At 48.5% G+C, this 16852-nt stretch overlaps 2 protein-coding genes across 2 annotated transcripts in view; both read right to left on the minus strand.

Annotated features, from left to right (window-relative positions):
* The window catches only part of EIF2B5 (eukaryotic translation initiation factor 2B subunit epsilon), a 566918-nt gene that overhangs the window by 377948 nt on the left and 172118 nt on the right, over positions 1-16852 (minus strand). The window lies entirely within an intron of this gene.
* PSMD2 (proteasome 26S subunit, non-ATPase 2) lies at positions 4583-15239 on the minus strand. Its single transcript, XM_025375139.1, has 21 exons — positions 14556-15239; positions 14052-14108; positions 13511-13675; positions 12289-12410; positions 11876-12100; positions 11423-11581; positions 11128-11272; positions 10889-10949; positions 10496-10642; positions 10213-10319; positions 9888-10015; positions 9571-9658; positions 8001-8163; positions 7776-7877; positions 7436-7581; positions 7098-7181; positions 6090-6258; positions 5907-6001; positions 5597-5723; positions 5063-5181; positions 4583-4926 (listed from the first exon to the last, which is right to left on the minus strand). The coding sequence occupies exons 1-21, from the start codon at positions 14688-14690 to the stop codon at positions 4744-4746; spliced, it is 2727 nt and encodes a 908-aa protein (XP_025230924.1). The 5' UTR covers positions 14691-15239; the 3' UTR covers positions 4583-4743.

Below are 16852 nucleotides of genomic sequence, written 5' to 3' on the forward strand. Positions count from 1 at the left end.
CACCTCACTCTAGCCTAACCTGGCGACAGGGCGAGACTCCCATCTCAAAAAACAAAAGAAAAGAAATTAAAGACTCGGTCTTGCCTGAGTAAATCGTGATACAATACAAATTATGCAGGCTTTGAAAAGAATTTAGATTAGGCCATTGAAAGGGCTATAACAAAGGAAATTAAAAGGATAGAAACATTCTAACTAGGCCAAGTAGTATGAGATTTGTAGTTTAAAAAGATCATGGGCCGGGCGCGGTGGCTCACGCCTGCAATCCCAGCACTTTGGGAAGCCGAGGCGGGCGGATCACGGGGTCAGGAGATCGAGACCATCCTGGCCAACATGGCGAATCCCCCGTCTCTACTAAAATACAAAAAATTAGCCGGGCCTGGTGGCGGGCGCCTGTAGTCCCAGCTACTCAGTAGGCAGAGGCAAAGAATTGCTTGAACCCGGGAGGCGGAGGTTGCAGTGAGCCGAGATTGTGCCACTGCACTCTAACCTGGCGACAGGGTGAGACTCCATATCAAAAAAAAAAAAAAGAAAAGAAATTAAAGACTCAGTCCTGCCTAAGTAAATCGTGATACAATACGAATTATGCAGGCTTTGAAAATAATTTAGATTAGGTCATTGAAAGGGCTATAACAAAGGAAATTAAAAGGATAGAAACATTCTAACTAGGCCAAGTAGTATGAGATTTGTAGTTTAAAAAGATCGTGGGCGGGGCGCGGTGGTTCACGCCTGTAATCCCAGCACTTTGGGAGGCCGAGGTGGGCGGATCACAAGGTCAGAAGATCTAGACCATCCTGGCCAACATGGTGAAACCCCCGTCTCTACTAAAATACAAAAAATTAGCCGGGCCTGGTGGTACACGCCTGTAGTCCTAGCCACTCGGGAGGCAGAGGCAGAGGCAGAGGCAGAGAACTGCTTGAACCCGGGAGAGGGAGGTTGCAGTGAACCAAGACTGCGCCACTGCACTCCAGCCTGGATGACAGTGAGACTCCGCCTCAAAAAAAAAAGATAAAAAATAAGGCCAGGCACGGTGGCTCACGCCTGTAATTTCAGCACTTTGGGAGGCCAAGGTGGGCAGATCACCTGAAGTCTGGAGTTCAGGACCACCCTTGCCAGCATGGTGAAACCTCATCTCTACACTAGATAGAAATATCAGCCTGATGTGGTGGCAAGCACCTGTAGTCCCAGCTAGTGGAGACGCTAAGGCAGGAGAATCGCTTGAACCTGGGAGTTGGAGGCTGCAGTGACCTGAGATCGCGACTGCACTCCAGCCTGGGCGACAGAGTGAGACTCTGCTTCAAATAAATAAATAAATAAAATAAAATATAAAAAGAGCAGACACTCCCACGGAGGGGCAAAAGCGTAAGGATGGAAGAATAAGGACGGAAGAGAAGTAATCCTAAAACTGACAGCCGGCCAGGGGCGGTGGCTCACGCCTGTAATGCCAGTATTTGGGGAGGCTAAGGCAGGCAGATCACCTGAGGTCAGGAGTTTGAGACCAACCTGACCAACATGGAGAAACCCCGTCTCTACTAAAAATGCAAAAATTAGCTGCGCATGGTTGCACATGCCTGTAATCCCAGCTACTCAGGAGGCTGAGGCAGGAGAATTGCTTGAACCCGGGAGGCAGAGGTTGCAGTGAGCCGAGATCCTGCCATTGCACTCTAGCCTGGGCAACAAGAGTGAAACTCCGTCTCAAAACAAAAAACAAAAAACACTGACAGAGGCCGGGGACCATCATCCAGAGCCAAATCCACAGGTCAGATAGCTTGGGTTTTCATCCAAACTCTGATACTTGTTACCTGGCCAGAATTTGTTGACTTTCCTTACTCAATCAAGTCCCCCAAATATATTGTTGCTTACCTAATGGATAGTGCCTAACCTGAAAATCTGGGATTCATCCTATATTCCTTCTCCATCCATACACTACATCTAATCAGACACCAGGTCCTATTGGTATTTGGATCAAAATCAAGTCTTATTGATTTTATCTTTTAAAAAATAACTATTCTACCCTTCCCCATGTCCCCATTTCAACTGCATTAGTTCAAGCATTCATTTTCCTTGCCTGCTCTCCTGCTCTCCAGGGTTAGCTTTCTCACCCAGATAGCTGATCACATCACTTTTCTGCTTGCATTCAATGGGCCCCATTGAAAGATACTGTCAAATTCTTAGCACAACAAAGCTCTTGTAAACCTGGTCTGAGCCTGAATTTCTAGCTGTATCTCCTGCCACACTTTTCCCTGGCCCCTATGCATTTAGCCAAACGAAATTATCAGTAAGTTTCTGAAAATAGCTTTTCCTCCTTCTTGCCTTTGCTACTCCCTTAGCGATATTCTTCCCTCTTTTCCTCTGTACAAACTTATCTTCCTCTAAGCATATAAGCTTCCTCAAAGTCATCCCTGACCGCCCCAGGCACTTAGGCCCCATCTCAGTGATCCCAGGGTACCTTGTTCACACCCTGGTATCCATCACAATTGTTTTCGTCATTGCATTAAACTTTTTGAGCATAGATTTTTTTTTCTCTATTTGCATCCCCATAGACTAATGTCTGATGCAGAGTAAGGCTCGGTTGCTATTCACTGCTGAATGAAGAACTAAAGGTGAAAGGTTAAAAGCCACTATGAAACTGTCTTATTCTAATGCATAATCACCTAAATCACAATTTGGGAGAGAATTATTCTTTTCGGTTTACAAATCACTTTCTAATTTATTTTAACATCACCACCACTGGAAATCAGGTAAGGCAACTACTGTATCCACATTATATAATAACAGAGGCTCATCACATCACACATGCTAACTTGAAGATTATGGCAGGAACAATAAAGAGGCTCAACAGGGATTCCTTAGTCCTGTTTCAACCTTTTTATACAGGCTGCCAAGATGACTCAATCCAAAATTGCTGATGTCTCGTGCCTGTAATCCCAGCTACCTGAGAGGCTGATGTGGGAGGATCACTTGAGCCTAGAAGTTCAAGGCTGCAGTGAGCTCTGATCATGCCACTGCACTCCAGCCTGGGCCACAAAGTGAAACTTTGTCTCTAAAAAACTTCAGTAATAAAGTAACTGGGCCAGGCATGGTGGCTTACCTGTAATCCCAGCACTTTGTGAGGCCGAGGCAGGTAGATCACAAGGTCAGATCGAGACCACCCTGACAGACATGGTGAAACCCCGTCTCTACTAAAAATACAAAAATTAGCAGGGCATGGTGGCACATGCCTATAGTCCCAGCTACTCAGGAGGCCAAGGCAGGACAGTCACTTGAATCCCAGACGCCAAGGCTGCAGTGAGCTGAGATCGCACCACTGCACTCCAGCCTGGGCGACAGAGCGAGACTCCATCTCAAAAAATAAATAAATAACTGGCCAGGCACACTGGCTCATGTCTGTGATCCCAACACTTTGGGAGGCTGAGGCAGAAGGATCCCTTGAAGCCAAGAGACCAGCGTGGGCAACATAGCAAAACCCCCACCTCTACAAAAATAAAAATAGGCCAGGTGTGGTGGCTCATGCCTATAGTCCTAGTTACTACTTGGGAGGCTGAGTCAGGAGGATCACTTGAATCCAGGAGTTTGAGGCTACAGTGAGCTATGACTGTGCCACTGCACTCCAGACTGAGTGATGAGTGAGACTATTTCTAAAAAAAACCCAGAAAACAAAACAGCCAGATGTGGAGGTACACACCTGTAGCCCTACCTTACCTACTTGGGAGGCTGAGGGTCAAGCCTTCTTGAATCCACTTTCTACAAGGACATCCTAGAAGATGTTAACGTGATGAAATCCCTCAAATAGCAGCCTTCCAAGAGAGACAGAGGGTTGCGGGAGGTAAAGATGTCCCTTTCATTCAGTAGCACAGAAGTCAAGTTACAAAAGTATGAGGCTGCCCACTCTTGGGCATCCTTAGCCCAAGGTCAGGAGATGATAGGCTTGAAGAGGGTGTATTGGTGACGGAGGGTGAGGGTGGGGGGTTATTTACAGGATCCACAAGCCCCCTGAAAAGTTATTTGGAAGAGTTTGTGTAAAAATTTGTGTTTGCATCTCCTAGGAAGATCCACTGGCTGGGCATGGTGGCTCACACCTGTAATCCCAGCATTTTGGGAGGCCAAGGCAGGTGGATCACCTGAGGTCAGGAGTTTGAGACCATCCTGGCCAATACGGCAAAACCCTGTCTCTATTAAAAATACTAAATTAGACAGGTATGGTGGCGGGAGCTACTCGGGAGGCGGAGGCAGGAGAAGGGCATGAACCCGGGAGGCAGGGGTTGCAGTGAGCCGAGACTGCCCCACTGCACGACAGCCTGGGGGACAGAGCGAGACTCTGTCTCAAACAAAACAAAACAAGAAGAAGATCCATTACATTTACTGGCTTCTCAAGGGTTCTAAGAAAATGCAAACAGAAGATGATTAGAAAGGAGGGGCTTAGTTTTTTCCACCCAGGGGAGGGGAGGGGCTCAGTTCTTTCCATCCAGGGCAGCCCCACTGCTAACCTAGACTCAGAGTTGCCCCAAACAATGTCCTCTCACTTCCACTCCTTACCCTAGTTTTGACTCCAGCCATGACACCCCAGAAAACAGACACAGAGAGGCCTCGGGGATAAAGGTCTTTATTGAACAACCTTATCTCACTCAGTAACAAAAGAGCAGGAGGCAACAATTCCCCCAGAAGTCTGCAGCCGTGTCCACCCTTGACAGCAGGATGCATGGCCTGCTGATACATCAGCTGCAGTTTAGAGCCCCTGGTGGTCACTTAGAGATCATAATTGGGGTTCTTCCGAAGGATAACAAAACCTTCCAGAATGGGGGTAACAGGAAGAAACTCCTCAGTGGCCAATTCTGCCCGTTCCCCGTGGGCCAACAACACTGGGGTTGTATGTGTCTGGAACCCTGTGATGGTCTTCGGCTTGCCAGCCTGGCCCACCACATCCACTGCCTGTAGGGTAAGAAAATTGAAAAGATGGAAAAGTAGCAACAACCCACTGCCCACGCTAGTTTCAGCAAAGCAAGTATATGTACATTTTCCAGTTTGGGAATACAGCCTGAGCCCTCCCCTCTACTCAACCTCTCACCTGGCCCACACGGACAGACACTGGCAATGGCCGCAGCTCCTCATCAAACGTAACCAGCATTCGGGGCTGCATGGCAGCCACCAGCCCATACAATACATAGTGTGATTTGCCTAGAATAACTGAGGGAAGCAGACAGGACAAAAAGCTGGGAGACAAAAGGGCAGGCCTGGCCAGAAACACTAGAGCCCACCTCAGCCCTAACCCTTTAACCCCTGTCATACGACTGAATCCATACTCCTCCCCTCAAATACCCTACTACTAACCCAGAGATACCCCCACCTCACTTTGCTTACAGCCCTTAGACTTGAAAATCGCATTTCCCCAGTGACTTAGGAGCAGATGCAGGGCACACCACCCTCAAGCCTCTTCAGGCCAGATCGAAAGTGTGGGTGATGAAAGGCCCAAAGAATCTCAGGAACTTAGAGTGATACAGAGCTAACTTGGGGTCTTGAACCTAAATTATCCAAGTGGTCCTGGAAAGGGTGGAGTCAGAGCACTACATGCTATGATATAAAATTTCTGACAGGAACTCACTGTTTCGAACATCCAGGAAAGAGACAAGCACAGTGAGCAGCCCAGCCACCGCCACTTGACTCATAAGCTGCCGGTCACTGTGGTAGGGGCAGAGGGTAAGGGTACCCTTCCCTAAATGTGTCAGGCCCTGAAAAAAACAGAGGGAAGTAGAGGTGAGGAGTCACCACTGAGGAATCATTGCCTAACCCAGCCAAACAGAAATCTCCCACGTGGTCACATCTTTCCTCCTGGGCCAGCACTCCATGTTCCTCCTTCTATCACCACAGATACTTCCCTGGCATGCTCTGTGGAGAAGAGTTCTATTCTTTACCTGTGCCAAGCGCACCATGAAGAGGTTGTTTGGGTCCTTGGCATGATATTGAGCTAACTGGCGCAGCATTGCAGCCAGACGGGCATTATTGGTACCTGGAAATGTTAAGCATTACAGAAGTGAAAAAAGGGGCCTCAAATCTTCCCCCAATCTGTTTATGATCTTCTTCTGCCCGATACTCACCACTGCCCACCATGCCCATGGCAAAAATGGAGTTATAGGAAACTTCTGGATCAGCATCATGAGAGAATTTGCTTAGGGTATCCAGGATGTTGAGTCGTGGATTTGAAACAGAGATGAGGGCCAGTGCTAAAGGTACAGCCCTCCGGAGTGTAGGCTCCCCATATCTCAGCTGATGATCCAAGAAAATACAACAGTAAAGAGGAATGCAGTAAAAACAAGTAGGAGTGGACTGATGGGTAAAAGGGGGTCTTAACTTCTGTAGAAAAGGCACAGCAGGGCCGGGCGCGGTGGCTCAAGCCTGTAATCCCAGCACTTTGGGAGGCCGAGGCGGGTGGATCACGAGGTCAGGAGATCGAGACCATCCTGGCTAACATGGTGAAACCCCGTCTCTACTAAAAATACAAAAAACTAGCCGGGCGTGGTGGCGGGCGCCTGTAGTCCCAGCTACTCGGAGGCTGAGGCAGGAAAATGGCCTGAACCTGGGAGGCGGAGCTTGCAGTGAGCCGAGATCGCGCCACTGCACTCCAGCCTGGGTGACGCAGCGCGAGACTCCGTCTCAAAAAAAAAAAAAAAAAAGAAAAGGCACAGCAGGCCAGGCGCGGTGGCTCACACCTGTAATCCCAGCACTTTGGGAGGCCGAGGCGGTTGGATCACGAGGTCAAGAGATTGAGACCATCCTGGCCAAGATGGTGAAACCCTGTCTTTACTAAAAATACAAAAATTAGCTGGGCATGGTGGTGTGCACCTGCAGTCCCAGCTACTTGGGAGGCTGAGGCAGGAGTATCACTTGAACCCAGGAGGCAGAGGTTGCAGTGAGCCAAGACCATGCCATTGCACTCTAGCCTGAGCAACAACAGCGAAACTCCGTTTCCAAAAAAAAAGAAAAAAAAGAAAAGGCACAGCAAAAAGACCACCTGTCCACCAAGAAAACCCATCAGAAAAGTCTTCTCTGGGGAACCCCAGGTCATCAAAACCAATATATTCCAATTTTCTTCATGCTATACTCACCAAGTGGCCAAAGGTTCGTAGTGCCATCTCTGCACCAATCTCCTCCCCCATAGCAATAAGGGCAATCCCCAGAACAGCTACTCCCTGCAATTGAAGAGACACCAGAACCCACTAAGCTCAAGGAATAAAAAACAGTCACCCTTGCCTCAAGTCCCATCTGAAAATAAAAAGCCATCCTGTGGGGAACACCCTTACCCCTTACATACAGAACCCAGTCTCACGCTATTTCACTACGTGGCAATACCCAGAGGGGCTCTAAAGCAAAAACCAAACCCAGTTCCCCTGTATGCTTATCTCTTCTCACAGCCTCTCTGAAAGTGCCCAGCTGCCCATATAACCTGATGTGCTCCCATGTCTGCAGGGGCTTCCTTTTTGTCCTTGTCCTTCTTTTCTTTCTTGTCTTTGTCTTCCTCCTTCTCTTTGGAGTCAAAGTGTTCGCTACAAATGTGGAGCAGCTGCTGCACCTTCAGCACATTCCCAGAGCCTGCATCAGGGTGGTGAGGGAGAACGGACAGAAATGAGAAGTTACCAAGGAAATGCTTTGGAAAACAGTGTAAGTCTAAAGAATCTAGAGCAGATCACAATGAAGGAGAAAGGAGAAACAACCTGAAAATAAGGACCAAGAAAGAAGTGAGGAGTCACTGGGGAAGCACAAAACAGACTCACAAAGACACAGACCTGCATATGCACACACATCCACCAGTGTGTTGGCAAAACTGCGGAATGGCTCTGACACAACCTCCAATGCAGCCAGGATTGCCTCGATAGCCTCACCCTTCCCTACAGGACAGATTCAAGGGGTCTGAGGATACTTGCCTCCATCCAGCACAGCCTGACACATAAACCCTCCCTGTTGTATCCAGTTACTGTCAGCTCTTTGCTCAAATAGAAACATTCCCTCACCCAGGTGGTTGAGACCCAGTCCAAGAGGAAGCCAACGAGCATAAGTGTCCTTGAGCTCAGTCTCTGACTTCTCCATGATGGTCTGAAGGATAGTGGAAGTTACATCTCCATTGCAGGACCCCACTGCTATCATTCCACAGGCTAGAGCTGTCACACCTGCCACCTAGAGGTAGGAAAATCAGTATTACACACAGTAAGTTATTAAAACATTTATGTCGATTCAAGATAGCCTATTTCTACAGTCCACTGCAAGATATTCTCACTAATAACATTAGTTTATAATCCCTTTTTGATGGTAGATCAAAATAACAATAGTAGCCATTACTCATTGAATATATACTATATGCCAGCCACTAGGCCAACTGTTTTGCGTACTATCGACATTTAACCCTCATGACAACCCCAGGATCACAGGTCCTGAGGTTATCCCCTGCACTGCTTTTTTTTTTTTTTTTTTTTTGAGACAGAGTCTCGCTCTATCGCCAGGCTGGAGTGCAGTGGCGCAATCTCGGCTCACCGCAATCTCTGCCTCCTGGGTTCAAGTGATTCTCCTGCCTTAGCCTCCCGAGTAGCTGGGACTACAGGTGCACGCCACCATACCCAGCTAATTTTTGTATTTAGTAGAGACGGGGTTTCACCACGTTGGCCAGGATGGTCTTGATCTCTTGACCTTGTGATCCGCCCGCCTCAGCCTCCCAAAGTGCTGGGATTACAGGCGTGAGCCACCGCACCTGGCTGTTATCCCCGTTTATGGATGAGAAAAATATGGCCTGAAGAGAATGAATTACTTGTTCAAGATCATACTGCTTATAAGCAGAGGTGGCAAGATTTGAACTCAAGACTTTCTGACCCTAAAACCTATGCCACTAGCCACCATGCTATATTTATCCATTAATGACGCTGCACAAGTATGAACATTTAAGGCTGACCAACGTCTGTAATACTAAGGAGAATCATCAATCCCAGGCTGTGTTAAGTTACACTTCACTCTAGTCCAAGTAGTTTCTCAGACATTCCAAGAGACAGAACGCAATACTAAAATGTTAACTTTTGTTGTTTTTTTTTTTTTTTTAAAGACAGGGTCTCACTCTGTCACCCAGGCTGGAGTGCAGTGGCACAATCTCAGCTCACTGCAACCTCCACCTCCAGGTTCAAGCAATTCTCCTACCTCAGCCTCCCTAGTAGCTGGGACTATCGGCGAGTGCCACCACACCCGGCTAATTTTTCTGTGTATTTTTGGTAGAGATGGGGTTTCACAGTCTTGCCCAGGTTGGTCTCAAACTGCTGGGCTCAAGTGATCTGCCCACTTCAGCCTCCCAAAGTGCTGGGATTACAGGCACAGGCCACTGCACCAGGCCTAAAATGTTAACTCTTTAGCCTTAAAACCACCAGAGGCTTAGAATTCCAGATCAAGGGGTTTCACTGAGGTGACACCCCTCAATACACACAAAGAGGCATGTACACGTATGCACACATGCACACACTTACTTCTTTTTCATTATTTATCAGACAAAGTAGGACTCAAAGCACCTTCCCTACTTACTCTAAATGCTCACTAGCCTCTACTTACCTCCATACTGGACTTTGAATCTCCCATCACAGGCAGCAGCAGTGTTAGGACATCTTCACGATTTGAGCCAGCATAGGCCAAGCCTAGCCTGCAAAAGCCATGGGAAGGCGGTTCCCAACACATACCCAAGGATGCAGCAAGAAAAGAACAAAAAGAGAATCGGTCATTCATTCACCATTTCAACAAACATTCACCAAGAGTCAGATACCCAGTAGGCATAGTGGTAGCCCTTGGCAATATAGGTGAAAAGGGCCCAATTCCTGTTCTCCAGAGTGTACAGGCTGAGCACTACCAGAAAGAAAAGTGAGGAACCTTACCCAAAGATGGAACCAAGTCTCATGGTGTTGCTGTTGTGGAGAACATAGTCTGAGAGCAGTGCCAGAGCAGGGTCACACTCATTCCGGACCCCAGAGTTCACTATGCCACAGGCAAGAAGAGCTCCTGACTACAAAGAGTAAACAGATTCTTCACTCAGGATACTCTACCTTCCTCACCACAAAGGATGCAACATGGGCCTCACTGCAGCACCTGCCCTAACTGGAGTTAAAAACTGGGCAGACCTCATCAGTGCAAGAGAGGCACTGCTAAGCAATAGAATATGGAAGGGGGAAGTCCCCATGAGCAGGCTGTATGTAGACGAACCTTAATGTAGTCCTCAGAGGAGTACAGGTACTTGTCAATCTGGGTGAGGCCACCATCCACATCCCACAGCAGAATCATCCCAAGAGATGCAGCTGCACTCAACATTCCTATACCAGGGAAGAATCTATTAGTTTTAAAATGGTCCTATCCTGAGGATCCTGTTATTATAAAGAGCTCTCCAAAGAACTGCACGGTGGATCCCTTGTCAGATAACTTATGACTCCAAGAGGACAAAAGAAGTGATCAAAGCAAAACAAAAGACAAAGCAGGAATGGAATTATACCATGGTCCTTGTTCTTGTAAAGCCATTTGTTGCCATCATCTGTTAGCAGCTTGTCTTGGCCAAAAGCTGCATTCACAAAGCCATTCACAAAAGAGGAGGCCAGGTTCATGCGGGCAGAGTCCACCTGAGAGCCACTGCCCCCAAACCCTGCAACAGGAGGGAGAGGAAAGAAGGTTTCAGCTAGGACAGGAAAGAAACACAGCATGGCAGCTGGTTTCTGGTTCTGAACTAGTCCTTTAGTATCCTCTACCTATACCCCCAAGCAGTGACCTGAAAAAAAGTTCATGGGGATTCTGAGCTCAGTAGGATAAGCATGTTGGCCAAGCCATCACTCCCAATACAAGGGGCGTAACTACAATCCCCCAACTCCCATACACAGAGAGGGATACTCACTGTTGTTCTCTAGGTGGGTTTTGTAGATGTCATCAGGCACCTTGGGCTCCATGATGTCCAGCTGAAGAGAAGTCAGAGGGTCACAACTGCTCCCCTAGAACTCCCCCAGCTGTCCCTTCTGCTATCCCACTGAATGGCAATTCTAATCAAGGAGAGTCTAGTCAGAGGTATAGTCGGCGAGGTGAAATGGCAGGTAGAATTATGATAAAAAGGCCTTGATGAAAAAAGGGCAGTCTCACCTCCCGAGCTAAGGCCAAGAAGTTGCTGTTGAGCTGTACATTGGACATGATCTCTGTCAGGTCCTCATACTCCTCAACGTCTTCACTTAGCTCCAGGAACACCCCATGCCGGCCTAGCATGAATGCCATCTGTTTCTGTACTACCCTGTGGAGAGAGTCCGTACATCTGCTCACCACTGCCCACTAAGGGCACAGGAAAACCCCTCAAGCCCTAACCAGAAACTACAAGTCCCAGCTCTTTATGCAAATGTCCTATTCGTGAGCTTATCTCTTTGCCAACTTCTTCCCTACATACACATCCTTGCAGGAGGTGAAGATGTCTTCTACCAACTCCATGTCATTGAGCATCAATGCCAATCTCAGAGCTTCAGGGAACCGGCTAAACTTTCGGAACACACCCAGGGCACAACGCAGTAGGGCTGAGTTCTCAGGCTCAGGCACGTAATTCACACAACTACAAAAGTAAAAGTAACAAAGAATTCAGAAAGTGCCAGGCACTCATTTTCCCCATTGAATTCACTTACCCAAAATAAATAATGAATACCTACTACACACCAGGCACTGTGCTAGATGTTAGTACTAAGAAGACACAAAGTCTCTGTCCTCAAGAAACTCAGACATCAACAGATTAACTACAGCGTGATGCTATGCTTGAGCAAATGCTCTGGGAAAATAGAGGAGGCACAATTGAGAGAGAGAGGTGCTGAGGAGGGCATGCCTGCCACCCATCCCTATCATGTTCACTCACCTGGTAAGATAAAGGCAGACCTTTGCGTATGCATTCTCATCAATGTCCTTCTCGAGCATGTCCACCTGCTCAATTTCCATAAGCAGGTCACAGGCCTCATGCTCTGCATTGTGGGCCATGTTGTAGGGGACAATTTCCTTCACCAGAGTGAGCAGTGGCTCCCGCTGGACCTTCTCCGCGTCATCCAGCTCCTGCCACTCCTTAGCCACTTCTCCTGCCAGATGCCTACAGATACGCCCAGACGATTAAGGGAGCACAGCTTCAGGGGAAGCACTTCTCTGTGGGTCAAGGAATCCAGTGTCTGGGAAATTCAATACACTGATACTCCAAGACAGATGGTACTCCACAAGAGAATTCTGAATTATCTCAGAGCCTCAGAGCCCCCTTCAGATTCCCAAGAAGAAAGATCTTACCTGACATACTCATGACCCCATGATGCCAATTCCTCCTGGGAGCCCACTAGCCGATACTTGAGGCACTCACGCTCCCCACTCATGGTCATGGCCAAAACAGAGATGATGTCAGCAGCAAAACGCTATAAAGAAAACAGTCCTTTGAAGTCAAACCCAACAGTCCAGCATAAAGGGAACATGCCTTGTGGAATCAAGATCGTTATCTCCAAAATTTAACTATTAACTATATACCAATCTCTGTACTAGAAATTTAACACGTTATCTAAGCTAAACCTCACAAAAACCAAGGTTGGTGTTGCTATCTCCATTTTTTTTTTTTTTTTTTTTTTTTTGAGTTGCAGTTTCGCTCTCAGGATGGAGTAATGCAGTGCAATGGTGCGCTCGGCTCACTGCAACCTCTGCCTCCAGGGTTCAAGCAATTCTCCTGCCTCAGTCTCCTGAGTAGCTGGGATTACAGGTGCCCACCACCACACGCAGTTAATTTTTTTTTTTTTTGTATTTTTAGTAGAGACAGGGTTTCACCATGTTGGCCAGGCTGGTCTCAAACTCCTGACCTCAGGTGATCCACCCCTCGGCCTCCCAAAGTGCTAGGGTTACAGGTGTGAGCCACCATACCCAGCCACTATCTTCCTTTTAAACTAACACAGCTGAAGGGTGATAAACAAGGGATAATGTGGAGAAAAATGGAGGCTCTCAATTTTACTTTAATGGCAATTATAAACGATTAAAAGGTTTTAAGCAGAAAAGACCCATAACTGAGAAAGATCACAATAGCTGCTACATAAGAGACAGACTGTGTAGGAACAAAGGACAAAAGCAACATCAGTTAAGAGGTGCTGCAATAGCCCATGCGAAAACTGAACATTTCCAGGATGAGGGTTGTACCAGCAAGCACAGAAGTGACTGAATGTGGAACATATTTTAGAGATAAATGAATGTGCATGGGATAGAAGGAAAGAGAAAAACCAAGATTAAACATAAGTTAAAAATAAACCATTATAATGAAACCCCAAAGTCCAACACAAATAACAGAAACGGTGTCTTCTGAGAAGTTGATCTTCCTTTCAGCTCTTTTATGGATATTTTGACTGTGATGAACTCTGCTCAAATAGATCAGGGCTTAGGTCTATCAGGCTGCCTGTGACTCACAATGAGCACCCCCATGGTCTGGGTAAAAAGGAATTCCTAAACTAGGCCTCCACCAGGTTTGAAACTGTTTTACCTTATTCTCCCCAGGGGCCATGTTCTCATAGATTTCCTTCAGTTTGCCATAGTGTGGACGCAGAAATTTGAGAGGCTTGGGCACTGAAGTCATGGAAGTTGTAGAAGAACGAATTTGCCTTCGCAATTCCTCCAGCGCTGGTCGATACAGGGATGTGTCCTTCTCCTGATCAAGAGAAGACAGGGCTCAGACAAAAAGGAGTCACACCCCTTCAAGTCATAATACAGAGATATTTAACTTAACAACTCCTCCAAGGAAATAGCCGTGTCTTATTCATTCATCTGTGATTCCTCAACTCCCTGCACCCTGCCTGGCACAAAAACAAATGACCCAAGTTAAGAGTTAAGAACTCTGCTTCTCCCACAAGAGAAAGCTGCAAAACTGCACGAATACCCTTTGTAACTCTCCTGCCTCCCAACATCATCATAACACTGACTCTAAAATACAGTCCACCGCACACAGCAGTTGCCTCAAAACAGAATAAAACAAACAAGTGGGAAAGATCCAAACATGTCCGAATCGTGTTAACATCGTGACTCACCCCCAGTCGTTCCACGAGCATCTCCAGTTCATCTTGAAGCTGTTTGTCCTCCTCAGACTGGAGGGTTGGGAGAAGCAGCTCATGAAGAGAAGGAATCCCAAAGACGTCCTCCTCCCACTTACCCGGGGCAGGTGGAGAATAAGCCTGCCTTCTTAGGAGGGGCCAGGTGGGCAAGGAAACAGTGGGAATAGGAAGCCCTGGTGGGAAATCAGCCTGGGTTCTGAACCAGGCTCTACTTGAAAGCCACTCTAGAAAACGGAGGTGACAATGACCCGCCCGAGTCCACCTCACGCGGCGGTGGTGAGGGTTGGTGGAGACGGCGGAGGTGACAGCGCGGAACGGAGAATGAGGAGCAGAGAGGCAGGGTGCCGGGAGTCCCGAGGGTCGCCCCAACCGCCCTCTCCCTGGTGCGGTGGGGTCGTTGGGTGTCGGGCCTGAGGCCTGTGGAGCCGCCGTGACTCAGCCCCGCGGCCTCCTCCGCCAGCTCTCGGGGTCGCGCCTCACCAGCTCCTGTTCTTTGTCCTTGTCCCCAGCATCCCGCCGCTCCTTGCCGCTCGGCTTCTCGTCCGTGCCGCCGGGGGCCGCCGCTGGGGGCTGCTGGGGCTGCACCGGCGCCTTGTCCCGGCCTCCCTCCTCCATCTCCGCCGCCACTGCCGGCCCGCTGCGCGCGCACCCGCTCGCACCGCCCTTTTTCCCAGACCGCCTCGCGCGCGTCGGCCGCGGCGCCCCTCCTCCTCCAGAGGCCACCCGCGACCGGAAACGCCGGGGCGAGCCGGGGGCGCTCGGCGACCCATCCACACACACGGCCTGAGAGCCCCGCCCCCTGACCCCGCCCTCGGAGGCAGGCGGAGACTACAATTCCCAGCCTCCCTCGTGCCATAGGCACTCCTGGTCCCCGACCTCTTCGGAGTTTCCTGCAACCAGCGGGACTTCGCCGTGTGGCGTTTGGGTACGCTCGCTGCCGTAGATGGGCGGTTTGCGACCCGAGATACCGAGTTTTCCTTGGCCATAGGTTTTTCTCATAACGGTATAAATAGAACCCACAGTGACACTCCAGTTGGCTGCGTGGCGCGACAGACAAAGTAGATTTCTTGAAGTCCAGGACGCTTGATTGCCGCCTGTATAAAGTCTGTGTAACTGTGTCTAGCCCACTGTGAAATATTAACTTCATTTGGCTTTGTTATTGTTGTTGTTGCTTTTGAGGAGACTCGCTCTCTCGCCCAGGCTGGAGTGCAGTGGCGCCATCTCAGCTCACTGCAACCTCCCCATACCGAGTTCAGGCGATTCTCGTGCCTCAGCCCAATAGCTGGGATTACAGGCGCCCGCCACCAAGCCCAGCTAATTTTTTGTATTTTTTAGTAGAGATGGGGGTTTCACTATGTTGGCCAGGCTGGTCTCGAACTCCTGCCCTCAAGTTATCTGCCTGCCTCGGCCTCCCAAAGTGCTGGAATTACAGACATAAGCCACTGTGCCCGGCCTGGAACTGTGTCTTATTCATCTTTATGCTCCTAGCCTCCAGCCTAGTGCCTGGCTTGTGGTAGGCCTTGATAAATGTTTGCAGAATACAGGCATGCGTGAATGAATGAATGAATGAATGAATGAATGGCTTTGTATTCATCTTCAGGCCATCTTTGTGTATAATAATGACCCACTGGGGGCTGTCTTTGGAGGCCAGAACTAGGCATTGGAAAATCATCAGGTTTCTACATTTGCGAATCATGACAGACCCACTAAAACTTTTTTTTTTTTTTTTTTTGAGATGGAGTCTCCCTCTGTCGCCCAGGCTGGAGTGCAGTGGCGCGATCTCGGCTTACTGCAACCTCCGCCTCCCAGGTTCAAGCGATTCTTCTGCCTCAGCCTCTCAAGTAGCTGGGGATTACAGTCACGTACCACCACGCCTGGCTAATTTTTGTATTTTTAGTGGAGACAGGGTTTCACCGTGTTTGTCAGGCTGGTCTCGAACTCCTGACGTGGTGATCCGCCTGCCTTGGCCTCCCAAAGTGTTGGGATTACAGGTGTGAGTCACTGCGCCCGGCTTATTAACCTCATTTGATATTCTTACGCAGTTGAAAGAGAGTACTCTGCTATTCCCGTGGCTACCATTTTAAATACTCTGGGGAGCCAGGTGGAGTCGAAATCGATCAATAAAGCCCTGTGCTCCCCGCCAAGTTCTGGAGTTAAAAGCAGAACAAGACAAGGTCTTCCTCCGCTATCTTCTCGTCTTTCCCTGTGAAGTCTTAGAGGAGTGTGACTGACCTGCTTATGTCAGGACTGCTTTTGAGTGAGTCCATGCACTTCTTACAACCTTTTGAGATTGGTAGGGTTAGGTCCATTTGACAGAGGAGATCATATCAAGTAGTAGAATGAGGATTTATTTTTTATTTTATTTATTTATTTATTTTGAGAAAGTGTTTCTCTCCTGTTGCCCAGGCTGGAGTGCAATGGCGCAATCTCGGCTCACCACAACCTCCGCCTCCCGGGTCCAAGCGATTCTCCTGCCTCAGCCTCCCAAGTAGCTGGGATTACACATGTGCCACGACGCCCAGCTAATTTTTGTATTTTTGGTAGAGACAGGGTTTCTCCCTGTTGGTCAGGCTGGTCTCCAACTCCCGAACACAGATGATCCGCCCGCCTCAGCCTCCCAAAGTGTTGGGATTACAAGCGTGAGCCACCGCGCCTGGCCGAATCAGGATTTAAAGCTCAGTCTTCCAGTCTTCAAAGCCCTCGACTGTTTTAGGCAAACCCCAAAGTTTCTTCTTTTTTCTTTTTTTGAGACGGAGTCTCGCTTTGTTGCCCAGGCT

The sequence above is a fragment of the Theropithecus gelada genome, chromosome 2 (genome assembly GCF_003255815.1).
Source record: "Theropithecus gelada isolate Dixy chromosome 2, Tgel_1.0, whole genome shotgun sequence".
Lineage (NCBI taxonomy): Eukaryota > Metazoa > Chordata > Mammalia > Primates > Cercopithecidae > Theropithecus > Theropithecus gelada.

Bases quoted from the DNA above. Each gene is read 5' to 3' on its own strand.
- PSMD2 (XM_025375139.1), bottom strand. From the start codon at position 14,690: ATGGAGGAGGGAGGCCGGGACAAGGCGCCGGTGCAGCCCCAGCAGCCC. The intron at 8,164-9,570 runs GTAAGTAGAGGC...TCCTACCTCTAG, and splicing joins ATTCAAAGTCCAGTATGGAG to GTGGCAGGTGTGACAGCTCT. The intron at 6,259-7,097 runs GTGAGTATAGCA...TTGGATCATCAG, and splicing joins TACGAACCTTTGGCCACTTG to CTGAGATATGGGGAGCCTAC.